Source organism: Bidens hawaiensis, unplaced genomic scaffold, assembly GCF_021521415.1.
Source record: "Bidens hawaiensis isolate Kalapana, Puna unplaced genomic scaffold, B.hawaiensis_p1.1 tig00027545_1, whole genome shotgun sequence".
NCBI classification, from domain to species: Eukaryota; Viridiplantae; Streptophyta; class Magnoliopsida; order Asterales; family Asteraceae; genus Bidens; species Bidens hawaiensis.
In genome coordinates, this window is record NW_027494461.1 from 84,734 (window position 1) to 103,251 (window position 18,518).

The 18,518-nt window shown below is 33.5% G+C and overlaps 1 protein-coding gene across 1 annotated transcript; it reads right to left on the reverse strand.

Moving 5' to 3' along the window:
* Window positions 1-6,222: 6,222 nt before the first annotated feature.
* On the reverse strand, window positions 6,223-11,095 carry LOC143575607 (putative transcription factor bHLH041). Its single transcript, XM_077059928.1, has 8 exons — window positions 10,980-11,095; window positions 10,460-10,588; window positions 10,245-10,350; window positions 10,111-10,125; window positions 9,564-9,629; window positions 8,893-9,474; window positions 8,129-8,512; window positions 6,223-6,291 (listed from the first exon to the last, which is right to left on the reverse strand). The coding sequence occupies exons 1-8, from the start codon at window positions 11,093-11,095 to the stop codon at window positions 6,223-6,225; spliced, it is 1,467 nt and encodes a 488-aa protein (XP_076916043.1).
* Between the last annotated feature and the right edge of the window lie 7,423 nt (window positions 11,096-18,518).

Sequence of the window (18,518 nt, forward strand, 5' to 3'; positions counted from 1 at the left end):
TGCCGGCTATGCACTGTTCTACCAACTGTAGGCTGCGCACGTCCCCTCGTAAGGGTTGGTGAGTAGGCAGCGGCTAATAGTGACAAACAGTACTAGAGGGTGCTCCTCCTCGTATTGTTGTCGGTGAGCTGTCACCCTGTGATTGGTTCATGGGCTGCTCTGGTCAATTTGTCTGTTCCGCCCATACCTTAGTAGGTATAGTACGAAAGACCTTCCAGAAGCATACGGACTGGCTCACTTGGGCGGGAGTATTCCCGCCTTGCTCATTCCTTCATGTGACTACTGAAGTAATTAATGCCTTGTGCGTGTAGTCTTGCTGTTAGTGCGGGTAGCCTTCCCTGATGGCTTGTATCCGCAGCTGCGGGAACAGGCGGGGTACTTCACCATTGGGAGGCTTTCCCTGCGGGTACAGCTGGCGTACTGCGCGTAAGGTTTTTTGAGCATGGTGGGTCCTGCTGGAGCAGTTGGTCATTGCACAGACGTCCCTGTTCAAGGTGAGTCTTGCGGGTCCAACTGGGCTCTGCTGGGACCTACCTCTTCACCCGTTTATCAAACAATATAGTTTTATAATTAGGGAAGGTTAACGTACAAATGAAATTAACGTGCTAAACGTGAGAATCAAGTGGAGTAATTATATATACAAGTAGAGTAATTATGTAATTACATCATAGAGTAAATATCATAGAGTAATTACATAATTACTCTACTTGTATGTATAATTACTCTCCTTGATTCTCACGTTTAACACATTAATTTAATTTGTATTTTATTCAAACCCTTTATAATTAAATGAATAAACAAATTAATATTATAATTAAATACCGATTACATTTTTGATAACTTTTATTTTATCATGTCGTGTTTGACTCGTTTAACCTGGGATAGATACAGTGATGCATTGGGCTAGAAGCCTAGAATGTTGATGCCGCTGTTGTTGAGCTTCACAACAGTGGGCTGGTGATATTGCATTGGGCTAAACGGAAATTATAATTTAGAATATAGTATTAATCTTCAATTCATTTCTTTTTATATTTAATTAATTTCTGAAAATATAATAAAAAAGGTTAATTTGAATTTCATCACTAAGATCATGGTCCCAATCAATCTGGTACTTTTTTTAGTAGTGTTGTTCAAACCGTTTGTTTGGAAATTGTTTGGAAAATGGTTGCCGTTTTATTGCTCAAATGTAAACGAGCCATTTCGCTCGGTTCGGTTTGTAAGCAAGTCAAACAGCGAGCAAAGGTCCGCTCGGTTCAGTTCGGCTCAAATATATTTAATATATATATATATATATATATATATATATATATATATATATATATATATATATATAATATTGTAGGATTTGGATCAAATACAAATTAATTTAATGTGTTAACTGTGAGAATCAGTTAGTGTAATTATATATAACCTAATGTAGTTATAGTATAGTGTAATTACAATATAGTATAATTACATCATACAATACTTGTATATATATAACTACTCTACTTGATTTGTACAATTAGCACTTTTTCTAAGTTTGTACATTAATTTTCTCTTATCTTTGATATTATTAAAGCAGTACAAGATATCCACATGGAATTCAACTAGCATGTCCACATAGACTTCCAAGTCATCCGGTTTCCATCTATAGAATTGTCATATAATTCACTAATTAATATTTTCTAGAATCATTACCTAACTAATTAATGTTTTCTTTAATCATAACCAACTATTTTCTTTCAGATGATATAAAATCCGATTTTGACCACAATTAATTATTTATAACTGATTTTTTGTTCCTTTTTTTAGTATGACTATTATTTTAGCTATTTAATGATTTGTAAAACAGTTTCTCATTCCACCATTTATACATATTTTTCCTACATCTTGTGATTTTGCAAAAAACAAGGTAAAGAATTCTTATGACATCCACATATATATATAGTGTTTGAAATATTTTCAACATTTGTGTAACACGAGTCAGTATCCTTAGGGATGACAATGAAACCCGTACCGATGGGAAAACCCGACATAAATGGGACGAGTAATACCCGACCCATTAGGGTTTGGGACGGGTTTGGGATTAGTTTTGAATTTTTTTACGGTGTTGGGACGGGTTTTGGATTTCTAATATACCCAATTACCCGACCCGATTACCCGATAACATAAACCCATTCACCCAATTATATACCTGATGTACCCGATATAGCTTATTATATTATATATACATATTCCAAATTATTATTTGTCGGAACTTGTTTATGTCAGTTATTTGAGAAAATTTATCTTTATGGTAACCATCTTTGTAATCGATTAGTTATATTTTGTGAAAACTCGGTAGAAACCTAGTGGGTTTTGAGCCGGCTATACCCGACGGGTATTTAATCAAAACCCGATAAGAAACCCAATATTCGATGGAAAAACCCGAAAGGTAATTATCCGATTAAAACCCGACGGGTTTGGAACGGACTTTCATAGCAGGGTATAAGTTTGGGAATACCCAAACCTGACCTTTTACCATCCCTAAGTATCCTAGTAATTATATATGCATAAATGTGTTCCTATAATTATCTTGGATGTTGAAATATTGAATATCAAATAATTATTTTTTAACTATCGAATATTTTCGAGTACTTTAAATAAGTAATAAATAAAAAAAAATATATTTATTATTCAATACTTCAATAAATGAGATAATAATAAAACCAAATAACTTATATGTGAGTATATAGTTATATTAGTTACTATTTTATAGTGTTTTCCCTTATTTTTAATATTAGTTGTTTTATATATATTATATCCGACTTCAAACTTTAATTTTATAAATATTTGTAAGCTACTACTACTTTTTCTAAAAGCTACTAATTTATTTTTATATACATTATATTCAACTTCAATTTATTTCTTATAAAGAAAAGATTTGGAAGGGAATGAAATGAAAAAGTTTTGGTTAGAAGGTTGCTTGACACTGATAGAAAAATGTTTGAAAAATGCTTGCTTGATTTTGGCTTGGTTCGATTTTGAGCCGATTGGTTTTTTTTTTATTTGTAAATAAGCAACGCTACGAGCAACTCTCCCTCAATGTTCACTCGTGTTCAGCCCTACTTTAATCTCTTTTACTTATTTCGACCCTTGCATTATGGAAATGTGAAAAGTTTGCACGACATTGGTGGGCCATGGGGGCCCAAGTCTTTGAAATAAACTTAAATGGTATATTTTCTTCATAACGGTAGTACACTAGTCCTAGTCTCTTCATTACAAACAATTACAATTGTATGAATCTTATATTGTTTAAATTTATATAATTCTTTTTAAAAGAATTATGTTTAATATATGCCAAGGTACTTTAAAACAATTATTTTGTATATAATTATGTTTAAATATACCATTTACTTTAGGACTACTTTTAAATCTGAAATACGTCTTTAAGAGTATGTTTGATACGAGGTAATGAAATGAACAAAAAAAATGCAATGGACGTGACAATAGAATGGACAAATGAATGAAATGAATTATTAGCATTTCATCAATCCATTGTTATGTTTGCATATCATGTAAGAATGAAATAATTCTTCACTTTATTATTATTATTATTATTAATAATTTAATAATAATAAATAATATGAATATTAATAATAACTAGTATTTAAGACCCGCGCATTGCAGCGAGATTATGATAACGAATAAAAATAATCGTAAAAATGTTGAATCATGTATGCATGTTGTTAAATGTTAACTCGTTAAAATTAAATACAATAATAATTTTAATATAATAATAGTTAAATTATAATATACAAAAAATAATGATAATATAATATAATATAATATTATATAACATAGTATAATATAATATAATAACAATAATTATTATATTATAATTACTATACTATTATTATTGGGTCCTTTCCATTCTTTGATGGAATGAAAAAAAAAACCCTCTTAAATGAATAAAAATCTTATAAAATGAAAAGGGTTTAACTTCTTAAGAAATAATTCATTCCATTAACACATGATAATTAAACATGTTTTAATTCATTCCAATTGAATTATTCATTCCATTCACATTCTATTCTTTCATATCAAACACTAGCTTAGTATCAATATAACTAATTGAGTAAAATAACTAGGTTTATAAATAATTATATATCTAAAAATAGTTATGTTCAATATATATCTAAATATGCCAACAAAAATAAATAAATTAAATGGGTCAACATGTGAACAAAGTGAATTAACACAAAAATAATATGAATTTTGTAATTTTGTGCTAGATGCTTAGATTTGTGTCCTCACAAATTCACACCCTTCATCTCTACTAGCAGAAATTGCATCCACTAAATATACATCCACCTTTTCCGTAGGAAAATATGTCCTTTGACTTTTGATTAATAACTTTCTCAAGTATATTTGTCTAGGTTAGTTCCCAGCATGTTTCTTTTAATGGAACCATAACTACATGAATGCAAAGCAATCAATGATCCAACTTCCTTCTTGACACCTTCTTACAACTTGTAGATTTTTTGGGGACCAAAAATCTTTCTTGGGCCCGGCACTAAGAAAGAAGTTTTCAAAAGTCTTGACTGCTAAGGTGATTTGAGGGCTTGTTGGTATGCATATTGTAGTTAGCTTTGTTGCTTTCGATTTGATTATGTTCTTGTTCTCGATGTACTAAACGAATTGAAGTGTAAACGTTCATAAGCTCATCCAAACTTTATTAGTCTTTTTACCGGTCAAGCAAAGACTTTAAATCGATAAAACATTAGGCTAGCAACCGCAACTTTTGACAATTGTGAAGAAAAGTTAACGAAAAGTGTGAATTACATAAATTTTGTCACCTTAATCATTGTACTTAAAAAATTCTTAGTGAATCATTAAAGTTTTCTAGTATATAGTGCTTATGTGAATCTTTGTCTTGATTTTATCATTATACTTTCCATTTTTTTCTCTTATTAGTCATTATACTCTATGTTTCGTATTAGACATTTGTATCTGTAATAAATAAAAAAAGAAAAGCAACAAAAGTAGATAGTTAGCTTGATATCTTTTTGTCTAACTAAACACCTAAAACATCTACTACTTGTGAACATATTAAGAAGCCCCGTAACTAAGTGTTATTAGTATTCAAAAGATATATATTCATGATAACTATATATTAATTAGACAAAAAGATATCAACTAATCAATTCAAGTCACCTCCACAAAGACAGTAAAACACCAACAAATCAAGCCACTATCTTGGACTCGAGATGATGACTAGTCAACAAGGGTGAACAGTCAATAGAACAACACACCACTCAATAAAATTCAATGGTCTCACATCATCAAGGTCTTTGTCAATTTGTTTGTCTAGATTCGTATTGATATGTACATCAATACAAACTACATTTATTACACAAGTGCAATCATTTAATACATTACATGCATCTTTTTTTTTTCAGTTAAGCTTTTTTAGAAAAATCGACTTTATTATACCATTTTCAAGAAGCAACAAAATGATCATGTTAATGGAATGTGTTTAGGCGTGTCAGGATCTCTGTTAAAAAAGAGGCACCTGTTAACTTTTTGACTGATCCGCGAGAGGGAAGATCTACCCAGCGTCCTGCGGATGTTCTTGTGTTTGGCTGGGCAGGGGGTAAGCATGCGTGTGTTGACCTTACTGGGGTGTCCCTGTTGGTGGGGCTGAGAGACATGTGGCTTCGTACCGGGACAGGCGGTTTTGAGAACGGAATCTAGGAAGGTTGCTAAACTTGAGGCAGCGTGTTTGGAGAATCAGCACGTGTTCATTCCATTTGCCTTCGACACTTTTGGATCCCTAGCTCCCGAGGCGGTTCGCTTCTTGGAGCGGGTGTAGAAGGTAGTCCACAGTGACTCGCAGAGCCCGGGGAACCAAGGATTTATATTTAGTAGAATAGGCTTTGCGATTCAAAAGGGGATAGCGGCGCAACTTGTTGCTCGCTTACCCATTATCCAGATATAGCTCGGTTTGTGTTATATAAAAAGTTTTAACACTTTGTAAAAAAAATTATGAATATAGAACCTCAAATTTCTAAAAATAATATATTTTAAGCAAAATAGAAAGTAAAGTACAATGATTCTTATCGGTTACAATTCCACTTGCTAACATTGAAAAGTCGATATGCATACACATAAATTGGTTAGGACTTAAGGTACTTAAGTTTTCTAACTTTAGCCACAAAATTTTAATCACAGGTGACAAAAAGAACAGCATTATGCATGTCATTGTGTCAGGTCATCAAGAACCCTAGTCAGTGCTTCTTGGAAGGTTGATCTGTTCCATTCACTTCCCTACATAAAAATAAAATATTTTCAACTAACCAAACATCTTTCAGAAATTCATAATTAATAAAGAATGCTATTGAAACTATATATATATATATATATATATATATATATATATATAACAAAAAACGGTTATTTCATTAACCTAGCTAGCAACAAAAAAACCACTAGTTTGGTCCAATGGTGAGGGTATGACATCTAACCAAGAGGTCGTGAGTTCTAGCTTTATTTGAGACATTCTGTCATTGGGGTTGTGGTCCAATGGTAGAGGCAAAGCTTCTAATACACTAAGGTTTTGGGAGGTTGTGGGTTCAAAACCCACTTCCAACAAGGGATTAAGAAATTCATCTTTAAAAAAAAAGCTAGCAACAACAAATAGTATATTAGCTAGATAATAATGTTATAAATTTATATGGAAAAAAAAACAAGCTAACAACAAATACAAAAAATCCACTTGTCTTCATGTAATTATGTTTTTTATGACGTTTGGTTAGCGTTTTCTAACCATCATCTTGTTTTTTTAACAAATCCTTTGCCGTTTAAAATTTTTTTTTTATGGAAAAAATATATATGATGTTGAAAGGTTAATAGATTTCAATTGTTAATACATTTAACGTTGGGTTAAAGAACTATAAGATTGCTCCAAGAAACTTACTACTACAATTTATTATTTCTAGTAGTAGTTATTAGTTAATTATCTCTAATAATATGCATGTGCAACAAAAGGTTAACATCATTTCATCAATATTTATTCTAGCTAATTGGTGCTTTCCTTGAGAGTTTAGTATCATACAATTCTTTTAGTTTTAGCTGTTATTTATTCTAGCTAACTTTATGGAGTTCCTTGAGAGTTTAATTTCAATCTGATAACTATAAGTAGAAACTTCGTATCAGTTGTAATTATTTATTCTATAATATTATTTATATATAAGCCCTGCTTGTGGTGCGCACATATGATGTATATATGTGTGAACCCTCGGGTGGGCAAAAGTGAAATTGCACTAATTTTGACGTTATTTTACTAATCTCCTGAAAATAACGTTAAAAGTGACGGACGGTTAATCAGGCATCATGTAGTGGCGTTGATAGCCGAAAGACAAGGGTACATGCACCGATCAGCCGGTGTCCCGATGATTGAGTGCTATGTGCCTTATGTCCAAGGCTTGATGCAAAACTACTATCGAGCCGGGGGTCTCACCGAAAGCAGCCTCTCTATCCTTATAGGGTAGAGGTAATGCTGTCTACATCTTACCCTCCTCAGACCCTACCATAGCTTTGCTATTGGTAGGATATACCGAGTACGATGATGATGATGATAATATTATTTATATATATGTGTTGTTGTCACAAGAAGCTTCTGCTTCTTAGATAGTATTTAATAAAGTTAAAATCATAGGTGCTGAATGCTCAAAATATCATAAGCTGTCAAAAGACATAATTGTATGGGTTTGACAAATGATTTTTATCATGAGAAGTGTACAAATAACTAGAGTAATTATTATTACACTATATTGTTTTATATAACATAATTACTCTAGTTTAAAACTGTAATTACTCTAGTTATATGTATGTTTAGTATGCTAATTTTATTTGTACCGGATCCCACATCATAATTGTATTATATTTGTTTATGTCATTCTTCCATACGACTTTTGTAAACACAACAATATAACGGTTGTATAACTTACATGCTTAATATGTTTGTAAGTACTAGATTGTACATACAGAAAGAACACTCGCGACCGTCTTTTTTCGTTAACACAAGTAACAAAAGCTTATTTGCAACCAAAAAGATGGCCGTGATTCGTAAATGTTAAGTTTTCTAGTAGTGATGTATATATACCTGAATTATAAATCTCAAAACAACTTGATTCGTGGTAGCTTCTGTCTCCAACATTCGTGTCCCGGCATCTACTGACGTTATGGTTACATTCTCGACTTGATTCATGAACTCCAAAATCCGAACCACCAAAACGCTAAGTATCAAATTCCCTCTTACATTCACTTCCAAGTCAACACTTTGTGAATCCGAAGTTATTCCATCCACTTCTGTGATTATGATCTTTGATCTCTCATCAGAAAAGCCATGATCAGAATCTTGGTCAAGTGTTTCTTTTCTTGTATAATCAGTTTCCAATATCTTGTTTCTTTTGCTAAGCTCATCAATTTGAGACTTTAAAGAGGCTATGTACTCCTTTATGTTTGATAACACCGATGTCTTATCCTTCTAAAATCAGAATCATGAAAACATAACTTAAAAATATTTAATTACCAAAAGGTTAAGTATGGAACTCTTGTGTCTTAAGAGTTCATCCTTTTATAACTAGATAATCAGTAATATTGTCTTCTTTTAATGAAGTCTACACTTTTATTAATTAGAAAGGGAAAAGATTGTATTCTTCATCTAGAACTAAATTTGGGTTTATTTATGAAATATGATTATGATATTTAATAAAACTGAAAAGTACTGATTACATCGAAACAGAAGGCAAACAGGCAACAAGCTGCACTGTTATACCCTTTTGAATTGCAAAACCCAATTTTTTAAAAACTAATCTTTATGAAATAAAGATTAGAATTTAAAAAATGATTAAACGAATGACATACCTTGGATCCCGGAGGAAGTAGTGATCTCAAAGCCTGAAAGCTTTCATTAAGTTTTTCTCGTCTTTTTCGCTCTGATATCATGTGATGACGTTGACTATTTGCCGGTCTGGTTGTATAGACCATTAGATTTCCTTGTTGGGTTCTAGCCTCACTTCGATTTCTAAGGAATAAAAGTGATCTTCTATTGAGATTTTGCTGATTTTGAACTCGCTTAACCGGTCCTAAATATGTTTGATATTTCTTAAATGCTCCAGCGGCTCGTGGAGCTTGAAGCTGGCTCATGGAAGGAGGAGGAAGAGGAAGAGGCGAAGAAATGGCTGCAAGAATTGCTCTTGTTATTTCGGCATCTACATGTTCTCTTGAAGGTATCAATTGAAGAGGATTTTGTGATCTCATTGTTGAACATGAAGATGTATGAAGCATGTTGAAGACAAAAGGCGGATGACTGACGTTGTTTCCCATTGATAATGATCTTAAAAACGGCGGTGGAGATGATGAAGCTTGAGTTTGATCAAGTGGTTGTGGAAGCACTTGTGGGAAATCACCAGGAAACAACTTCTTTAACTCGACTTCGTTAATAACCTACAACCAATGAAATTTCAAGAGTTTGGACGATGAATGAGAAGAACTAAGGATATAAATAATAAGGAATAAGGTATTACATTTCTTACTTTGGATGAGCTATTAGAAATGCCAAGTTCAATCTCTCCATTCTTGCACCCCATAAAGATTGCAGTCTGTCATGGAAGTTTATCATCGTTATTTACGGGATGAATTTAACGAAAGCAAGCGATGGGTTATGTTTTAGCTCATTTCATTTATGGTTTTCAAGTATAATCTTTTTGTTGATCCGAGATTCAGCTAAGTACTTTAGACGTTTTATTTAAGTTGTGCATATAGGTAGTCCACGCACTAGCCCCTATAAGTAAACTAACACAAGTTCCAAACTCGACAATTCGCTTGGGTTGCAAGCAAACACCATAGAGTTTTTCCACCAAACTTTATGGAGTTCATCTGCCACCCTAACGAACTTGTCAAGCTCGCGTGCAAGGGTAGTAAACTATGTAGAAGCACACGAACTCTAATAAAAAAAATGTCTAGATCGATACTTAGCTGAATCCTAAACTATCTACTCATCAAAACATCATTGAAATTTTAATGAAAGAAAATGTGGTAGAAAATAATAAATGCTGAGTTTACTATCCACATTTTGCATACCTTAATACTTGCTTCCTGCAAATAGTTAAAAACAAGGTTTAGTGTTAGCTTTTATATCTTGCATGCATGTGTCAAGAATTATAATATTCCTTCCACAAGTATTAACAAAAGTTTTATAACTTTTAGATTTATACTTGATAAAACTGTAGTTGTTCTGGACTTGATGCTAATTCTAAAAGCTCCAATCCTGTATGCTTCACATATGAAAGGTTGTGCATGAATGCAAACCCTGGAACTCGTCTATATCGATAATGTAATCAAACAAATTAAAACTCCATATTAAAAACATATAACTAAGTTCAAATAATATTGTATATAAAAACAAGATTGCATTTTTATTGATCTATACCCACTGTAATTATCAACCAAGAACATTGACTTCTTGTACTCAAGAAAAGACCTCATAGCAAGACTCCCACTTGATGAGCTTTCTTGATTGTTTTCTTCTTTGTATATTCCATCAATGAAGATCAAGCATCTGTGAATTTTTAATGTATATAATTATATATTGTCACTTGTTAACATTACGTTAATATATATATATATAGGGGAAGGTTAACGTACAAATAAAATTAACGTGCTAAATGTAAGAATCAATAGAGTAATTATATATATAAGTAGAGTAATTATCATAGAGTAATTATATATTACTCTATGATAATTACTCTACTTGATTCTCATGTTTAGCACGTTAATTTCATTTGTATTTAATCCAAATCCTATATATATATATATATATATATATATATATATATATATATATATATATATATATATTCTTTTACATCAAAATAGAATGCAGTGTGTGTATCAATATATGTATATGTATGCATATATAAAGATATCAAACTATAGAATAAGAGATGTACTTGGAATGATGGGGAAAGTGAGACCAAAGGCAAATGTAATCGAATCCGCACGACTCGATGATTTTTCGAAGTATACTAGATCTTTCGGGTTCATCAAGATTAAAAATGGATTCCATTTTCTGAGAAGTATATAACATAAACACAGGTATATATTGGTGTGCAAGTTTGTATATATACACATATGTATGCATATGTGTACATATATATACATATATGTAAGTGGTGAATCTTTCATAGGTGGGAATTCATCATGGCGAGTTTCCTTGAGGATTTCTTCTTCCATGGTTGGTCCATTGTGTGAACGCATTAATAATTAATCATCTATAGACTTAACAAAATTCGTACACACACTGTGGGATATATATATATATATATAGAGAGAGAGAGAGAGAGAGAGAGAGAGAGTTTTCTAATTATGATAGAGAAATGTTGTTTGTGAAAGATGAAGAAGACATAAATAAGTTGGTTATATTTTTCTTTGTAGAAAGTATGTATCAAGGTCTCTTTCACTCCTTTTCTTTTAAATTAAAAACTTACCCTGTTTATATTATGGATGAATATAGGTAGATAAGGTTAAGATCTTTTAAAAAATGTCGCGATGTGTAAATATTCGTGTTATTAAACTTGTTATATATATATTCTTAATAGTACGTATTAAACATGTTGTGGCGTGTAACCCACTTATATGTACTTTCATTTTAATCATTTATGTAACATTTTATACATAATTAGGGTAATCAACATATCCTACACGGGTTCAAACAATTTATAACTTCACATTTACAATTTCTTCCTAAAGAACTGCATTTTATATCTACACAAATGCAATTTCTTCATACACAAATATAATTTCATTATGCACAACAATCGTTTCCACAATTTAATACGACATGTTTAATAAGTGAGTTACACGATACGGACTGCATAATATCATTAAAGTTAACAAGCCGAAAAGATGAATTACACAATATGGTGCGTTTAAAACAATTATTGTTAAAGGAGTCTAATAACATGATTGACACGACAGATTAACATGATTAAAAATAATAAGACACGATTAACACGATAAAATAAAAGTTACCAATGATTACTATCCATATTAATTAGTAATAATATGTATATATAAAACAACGCCATTTTGATAAAGTTGGTCATTAACATACCGCCTCTACCTATTAATATATTTAAAATGGTTAGTTAAAGTGGTTAAAAACGGGTTAAACGGCTTGAACCTGCTTAGAGATGTATTTAAGGAGTTATTTGGCAATTAAGTGTCGAATTAAGAAGATGTCTGACTAATTAAGATGTAGCTTCTAAATTATTTAACATGTCTTTGAAATTAACCGCCGTTAAAAGGTGTAACCAGACACACTCTGCATCTGACTTACTCAAAGGCAGCCTTTTTAATGGAATCATTAAAAGGCTACCAAACCGCCTCTAATCGTGCCATTAACGTGTTAACTTGTTTACGATCCGAACGTGTTGACTTCAAACACTTTCATATTAATGGAAGGTGTCATTGTTAGTACCATTTTCGATAGAACCAGCACATTCAGATGTATGATTAGCTAATGTGGTCCATTCCCATATAAGTTACAATTGCAACAAGTCTTGCATTCTTGAAAAGTATCAAGTAATTAATTAGGGAAATTGGATATTGAAAGGTAACTGGTGTGGTGTTTTGGACTTTGATGGTGGGGCAATGATCCAGCAAGATTTGAAAAGTAGTAGGTTAAAAGTCAGCATGCCAAGATTTTCCAACCGAGTCAAGATGGGTGGGTGCATGGCAATTGGCAATTGGCAAAGCCTCTATTTTCCCCTTATTTTGATTAATATACATTTTATATAATCATTTTCAGTTAATTGGGAAAATACTACACTATCACCATTCACCATTTTTATTATACATTTATAATCATCCTCCGATATCCTCAAATTATAAAATTTCCTTTTTGTATATTATTTGAGTATATATTCAAAGTGTAAGAAAACTAATGATATTGTCATATTGAGTAACTATGTTATGTAAACCTTAATTTATCGGTCGGAGGATGATTATACACTCATATCGACTTATTAATGTCTATAGAACTCCATAATATGTATATATGCGATAGTATAAACTAAGGATGAAACGTGTTTTACACAAAATAACAGTTAAAATATAACAAGCTAGTTACTTTGGATTCATGGTAAGTGTCTTAGGCCATGGTCCGTTAAGGGCTTATGGATTATGATGGTGAATTCTTTAAGTGTTTATTTTAAGTAATTTTCTCTAATTAATAAAGTGTTTATTGCATCATTTTTTTAGTTCTTGTTTTCAAGAAATGTAAGTATTCATTTGGTCAAAAGGTTCTAGATTTTTAAGAATTTAGTATGTTCCTAATCAAGTTGCTAAGTTAGGTTAACAATCAAATTAATCATTTGAATAAGTAGCTAGGATGTTTCTTTCATATTCTTAGTTTGTATGTGAGATGAATCCTAGTGTTGTATAAACTCGGTGTCTAACAAACAATTGGTATAAGACGAGCTGAAACCAAAGTCGGTAAATCAAAACTCAAGATCACAACACGAGGAACTCAAGATCATGATCAATGAAAATGGGATCAACGCTTAACCTAACCTACATTACTAAGAAATTTAATTTGGGATAAATGTCGCTTTATTTGGATTTCTCTTTTTTTACTTAAAACTATTATGTACTTTTATTCAAAGTTTACCATTTGATATATAACATTATATGTAAAACCGAATTGTTGTTATATTTATCTACATTTAAATATAAATTGGGTCATGCTCGATAAATATTTATTTCTTTCTGAAATATAGATACAAAATTTATTTATAATTTATATAAAAGTAAATTTATACAAACCAGTTTTAATAAAATAGGTATTGAGATGACATAGATTGATAAGTTAAACATATTGCAACGAGGTATTCATTTTTATTTATATATAATTTTTTTTATTAAACGTTACTTTTGAAAGATAGATAAACTACTATTTTAAATAGAAGTATAATTAGTCACATACACGATATGAGGTCATCTATACTTGGTCAGTTTCACACATAAAATTGAGTCTTCTTGAACCCCAAGTAGAGACTTATTAAAGGTCCGGAAACGTTGACCACATATGTGAACCATATTTGTTTCCATAGTTATTAACGTGTATACACGCTTTCTTATTGTTTATCAAGTGTCTTATTACGAAGATTATGACTATCTTTGTCATTCCTATTTCCTAACAATTTAATTTAGTGTACATCGTTAAACTTGCGTGATGGTTAAGCAACACGTGGTAAGTTAACGTAGCTTTCGTAACTTATCTGGGTGAATCGGTGGCTCAAACGTACGTAAGTCTAGTAAAATCATTGTTTAATGCTCAATAATATTTACGGTTACGAATTGATATAATATTAAACCATTATAAGGAGAAAATTATTAATATGAAATCGACGTTTGTAAACAAATTATCGTTACAAACTAGGCGAGTTAACATTTTCTTCTAATTATCGCAACTTTATACGTTTTTATACATGTTTTAACATTATAACAACAATTTTACATTATACATTGTGATTGTCATCTTTTAACCAAGATGAACATGTTTTAATCTATTTGCAAGATTATGATTTGTGATTGTCACATTTGTCGTTTTGGGATTAATGACTTTTCAACTTAGGTACTTTTCTTTTTTGTTGAAGTGAAATATTGTTAATTAACAGTTTTATAGAAATTAGAAAGTATTCTATTTAAATCTGTTTTACGGTGGTGTTGGTAAACCAGTCGCATGTTGCATGTAAAGGTTGAGCCGCCCGGATCAAAAGGGATAACCTCAAAAGCTAGTAACCAAGTTTTTGAAGTGTATCTCAGTTAAATCACTCAAAGTTGTTTACTCCGTCTAGAGTTCCTCAAGTATCACTCATGTGTTTCAACCTTGTTTAATGTTTCTGTAAATGTAATTAAAAAAAAATTAATATATATGAATCTTTTTTTAAATTTAAGTTTCAACTATTTGGCAAATTGTAAAAAAAATGAGGTCATATAAGTTTTTGTCACATTTACATTATTATATAAGTTGATTTAAGAGTAAAGTGCCATTTTCGTCCTTGTGGTTTGGCCGGTAATACGAATTTGGTGAAAAAGTTTATTTTTTGCATATGGATCCTCCACGTTTCCCAGTTCCTGCCAATTACATCTAAATCACTAACCCCGTTAAATTTTATCGTTAAGTCGGGGGTAAACAGGTCTTTTCACTCTTTCTTTATTATAAGACTTATCTAAGTGAACTGCGGTTTTCGTCCCTATGGTTTGTCCAAATCTGCAGTTTTAGTCTAGTAGTTTCAAATTTGCAATTTTTTCCCTATGGTTTCATTTCACTTGCAATTAAACCTGAATTCTCTAATCTCGTTAAGATTGGTCGTTAAACTTATCAGCGTGCCCTTCACGCGAGGGGCAGTTTTGTTCCTTTTTTTTTTCCTTTTTCCCCAAACACACCCCAACCCCTTACGTGAGGGGGGTTGCGAATTAGGACTAAGGTTTATTTGGGAAGAAAAACGACAAAACTGATCGTCACATGAGGGGCACACAAATTGGTTAACGACCGACTTAATGAGATTAATAAATTCGGATTTAATTGCAAGTGAAATAAAACCGTATGGGAGAAAATTGCAAATTTGAAACTACTGGACTAAAACTGCAGATTTGACAAACTAGAGGGACGAAAACCGCAGTTCACTTAGATAAGTATTATAATAAAGAAAGAGTGAAAAGTCATGTCTACCCTCGACTTAACGAAAAATTTAACGGGGTTAGTAATTTGGACGTAATTGGCAGGAACCGGGAAACGTGGAGGGTCCATATGCAAAAACTAAACTTTTTGGACTAAATTCGCATTAGTGACCAAACTACAAGAATGAAAATGATACTTTACTCTTGATTTAATATTGTGTTTGTTTGGTGTATTCATGTACGTTTGGAGTACGGGCTAGTGCATTGGGCTTGTAGCAGTTTTGGTCTTGTAGCAGTTACTGGGCTGATGCTTTGGGCTTGTAGCAGAGATGTATAAAAGAAGAGGAAAATAGTATGTTGAGAGCATCCAAGATATTTTTCATATTCATCATATTGTTTCTCTCTGGTTCTATCACAATTAGAGTTTCTTTAGGTGCTGTTTGTTTTTGCAGACATAAACTGTCTGCAAGCTGATTTCATCTGTTTTCATGTCTGCAACTGAAGATGTGGTCTGAAGATCTGCAAGCTGAAAATATAAGACTGTTTGTTTTTATAAGCTGATACTGTCTGCATAACTGTCAAACTTATCTCACAAGATAGAAGTCATTTATTCAAGTTACATCTAGTTTTTAGTCTTTGCTTGCCATGCCGATTTGGTTTTGGTGGGTGGTGGAAGGTGGTGGTGGTGGATGGTGGTAGTGGCGGCGGACGGTGGGTAGTGGCGGTGGATGGTGGTGGTGGACAATGGGTGGTGGTGATGGATGGTTTTGGTTGGTGGTGGACGGTGGTGGTGATGGATGGTGGTGGTGGTGGGTGATGGATGGTGGTGGTGGCGGTGATGGATGGTGGTGGTGGTGATGGATGGTGGTGGTGATGGATGGTGGGTGGTGGACGGTGGTGGTGATGGATGGTGGTGGTGGTGGCGGACGGTGGTGGTGATGGATGGTGGGTGGTGGACGGTGGTGGTGATGGATGGTGGGTGGTGGACGGTGGTGGTGGCGGTGATGGATGGTGGTGGTGGTGGCGGTGATGGATGGTGGTGGTGGTGGGTGATGGATGGTGGTGGTGGCGGTGATGGATGGTGGTGGTGGTGGCGGACGGTGGTGGTGATGGATGGTGGGTGGTGGACGGTGGTGGTGATGGATGGTGGGTGGTGGACGGTGGTGGTGGCGGTGGATGGTGGTGGACGGTGGCGGCGGGGTACGGGGGTGGTGGTGGCGGCGTACGGTGGGTGGTGGTGTTGGCGGACGGTGGTAGGAGCAGTGGATGAGAGGGTGGCTGCAAAGGTTTTTTTGTGAAGATGTTTTAAGCAAGATTTCCTTGCTTTTCTTTTAAGATGAAAGAAGATAACTTCAGATCTGTTTTAAGAAAAAAAACAAACAGTCTTCAAGGGTAATGTCTGCGCGCCTGCAGACATTAGCTCCCTTGAAGATGTTTGAAGAAAAAACAAACACCCCCTTAGTGTTTGGGTCTTGATTGTTTGAGAGATTCATATTGTAGATCATCACATCTACTATTAGAACAGTTGTATTGATTGTCCAATATTGGTTGTAATCTCTTTGATTCGTGTTGTCTAGTGTTCGTTTGTATTCAAGATTTGGTAATAAAGTTGGGGTTATTGATTTTTGATATGGCATCAGAGCCCTGTGTGCTCTGAATCCATCGTCTTCCGCATATTACTTCAGTTTTTGTGGTTCAAGGGTTTTTGGAAGAACTTTTGTGGGAGCATCCACAACTACCTCTTTTTACTGGATCTAATCCCGCCCTATGGATCTCTCAAGCAAAAGGATCCACGGACTGCTCAAAATGTGTAGAAGTGTGCCCAACAGCCCAAGTAGTAAACCCATAAACTTTAGTGGATCATATTTGGAGTCGGGCCTCGTCCTAATACGGATTGGGCTGGATTGTGGGTTCTTGAGCCCATGAGCCCGACTCAGTAGTGGAGATGCACAAATTGGGTTTTTCAAATACCCGGTTTCGGGTATGGAACCGGGTTCAGGTATGACCGGGCATTAGAAAATTGGGTATTGGCAAACCTGTGTAGGGTCCGGGTATTGCCTCTAGAAACCATACCCTATGTATCGAGTTCGGGTTGGGTATAGAGCCGGATATTTTAAATACCCTATTTACAGGTATCAATATAACCATATTTTCAGGGTTTTTTGGGTTTTTTTCCGAGTATTTTTCGGATATATATTGGATTTTTTTAAGGGGTTGGACTTTTTAGGGGTATTTTTCTGGTATTTTTCGAGTAATTTTGGATATAGACCGAGTGTTTGAAAAACCCGGTTTCGGTTTTCGGGTATCAGTGGGTATAAATCGGGTCCGGTTCCGGGTACGGGTTTTGGTACCGAAATGCATACCCTATCTGTACCTCGGGTAGGGTCGGGTACGAGTTCGGGTGTTAAAATCCCGGGTATAAAAAAACCGGTTACAGGTATTTTTTGGGTCCGGTTTCGGGTTTGGATTTTTAGTGCACCTCTACTCAATAGATCCAATAAGAGTTGAGGTCTACAAAACCATAAACCGGTTAGGGTTCTGAACAAGTCTGGCTGGTCAACACAAGGTCAAAACCGGTAGGTTGGTATTGGATCAGTTTCTAAACCGGTAAACCAGTCTTTTTTATTCGTCTCTAGAGTCTATACTTGGAGTTAAAACTTGTGGTATTGCGCGGGGGAAATCTCTTATATTGAAAGAAAGACTGTCATTTAAGTTCTAATGCTTAAATGTTTTAATGAAGTTCTTATTTGAAAGGGTTAAGTGTCATTTTAGTGCATGTGGTTTAGTCAACTACGCAACTTTAG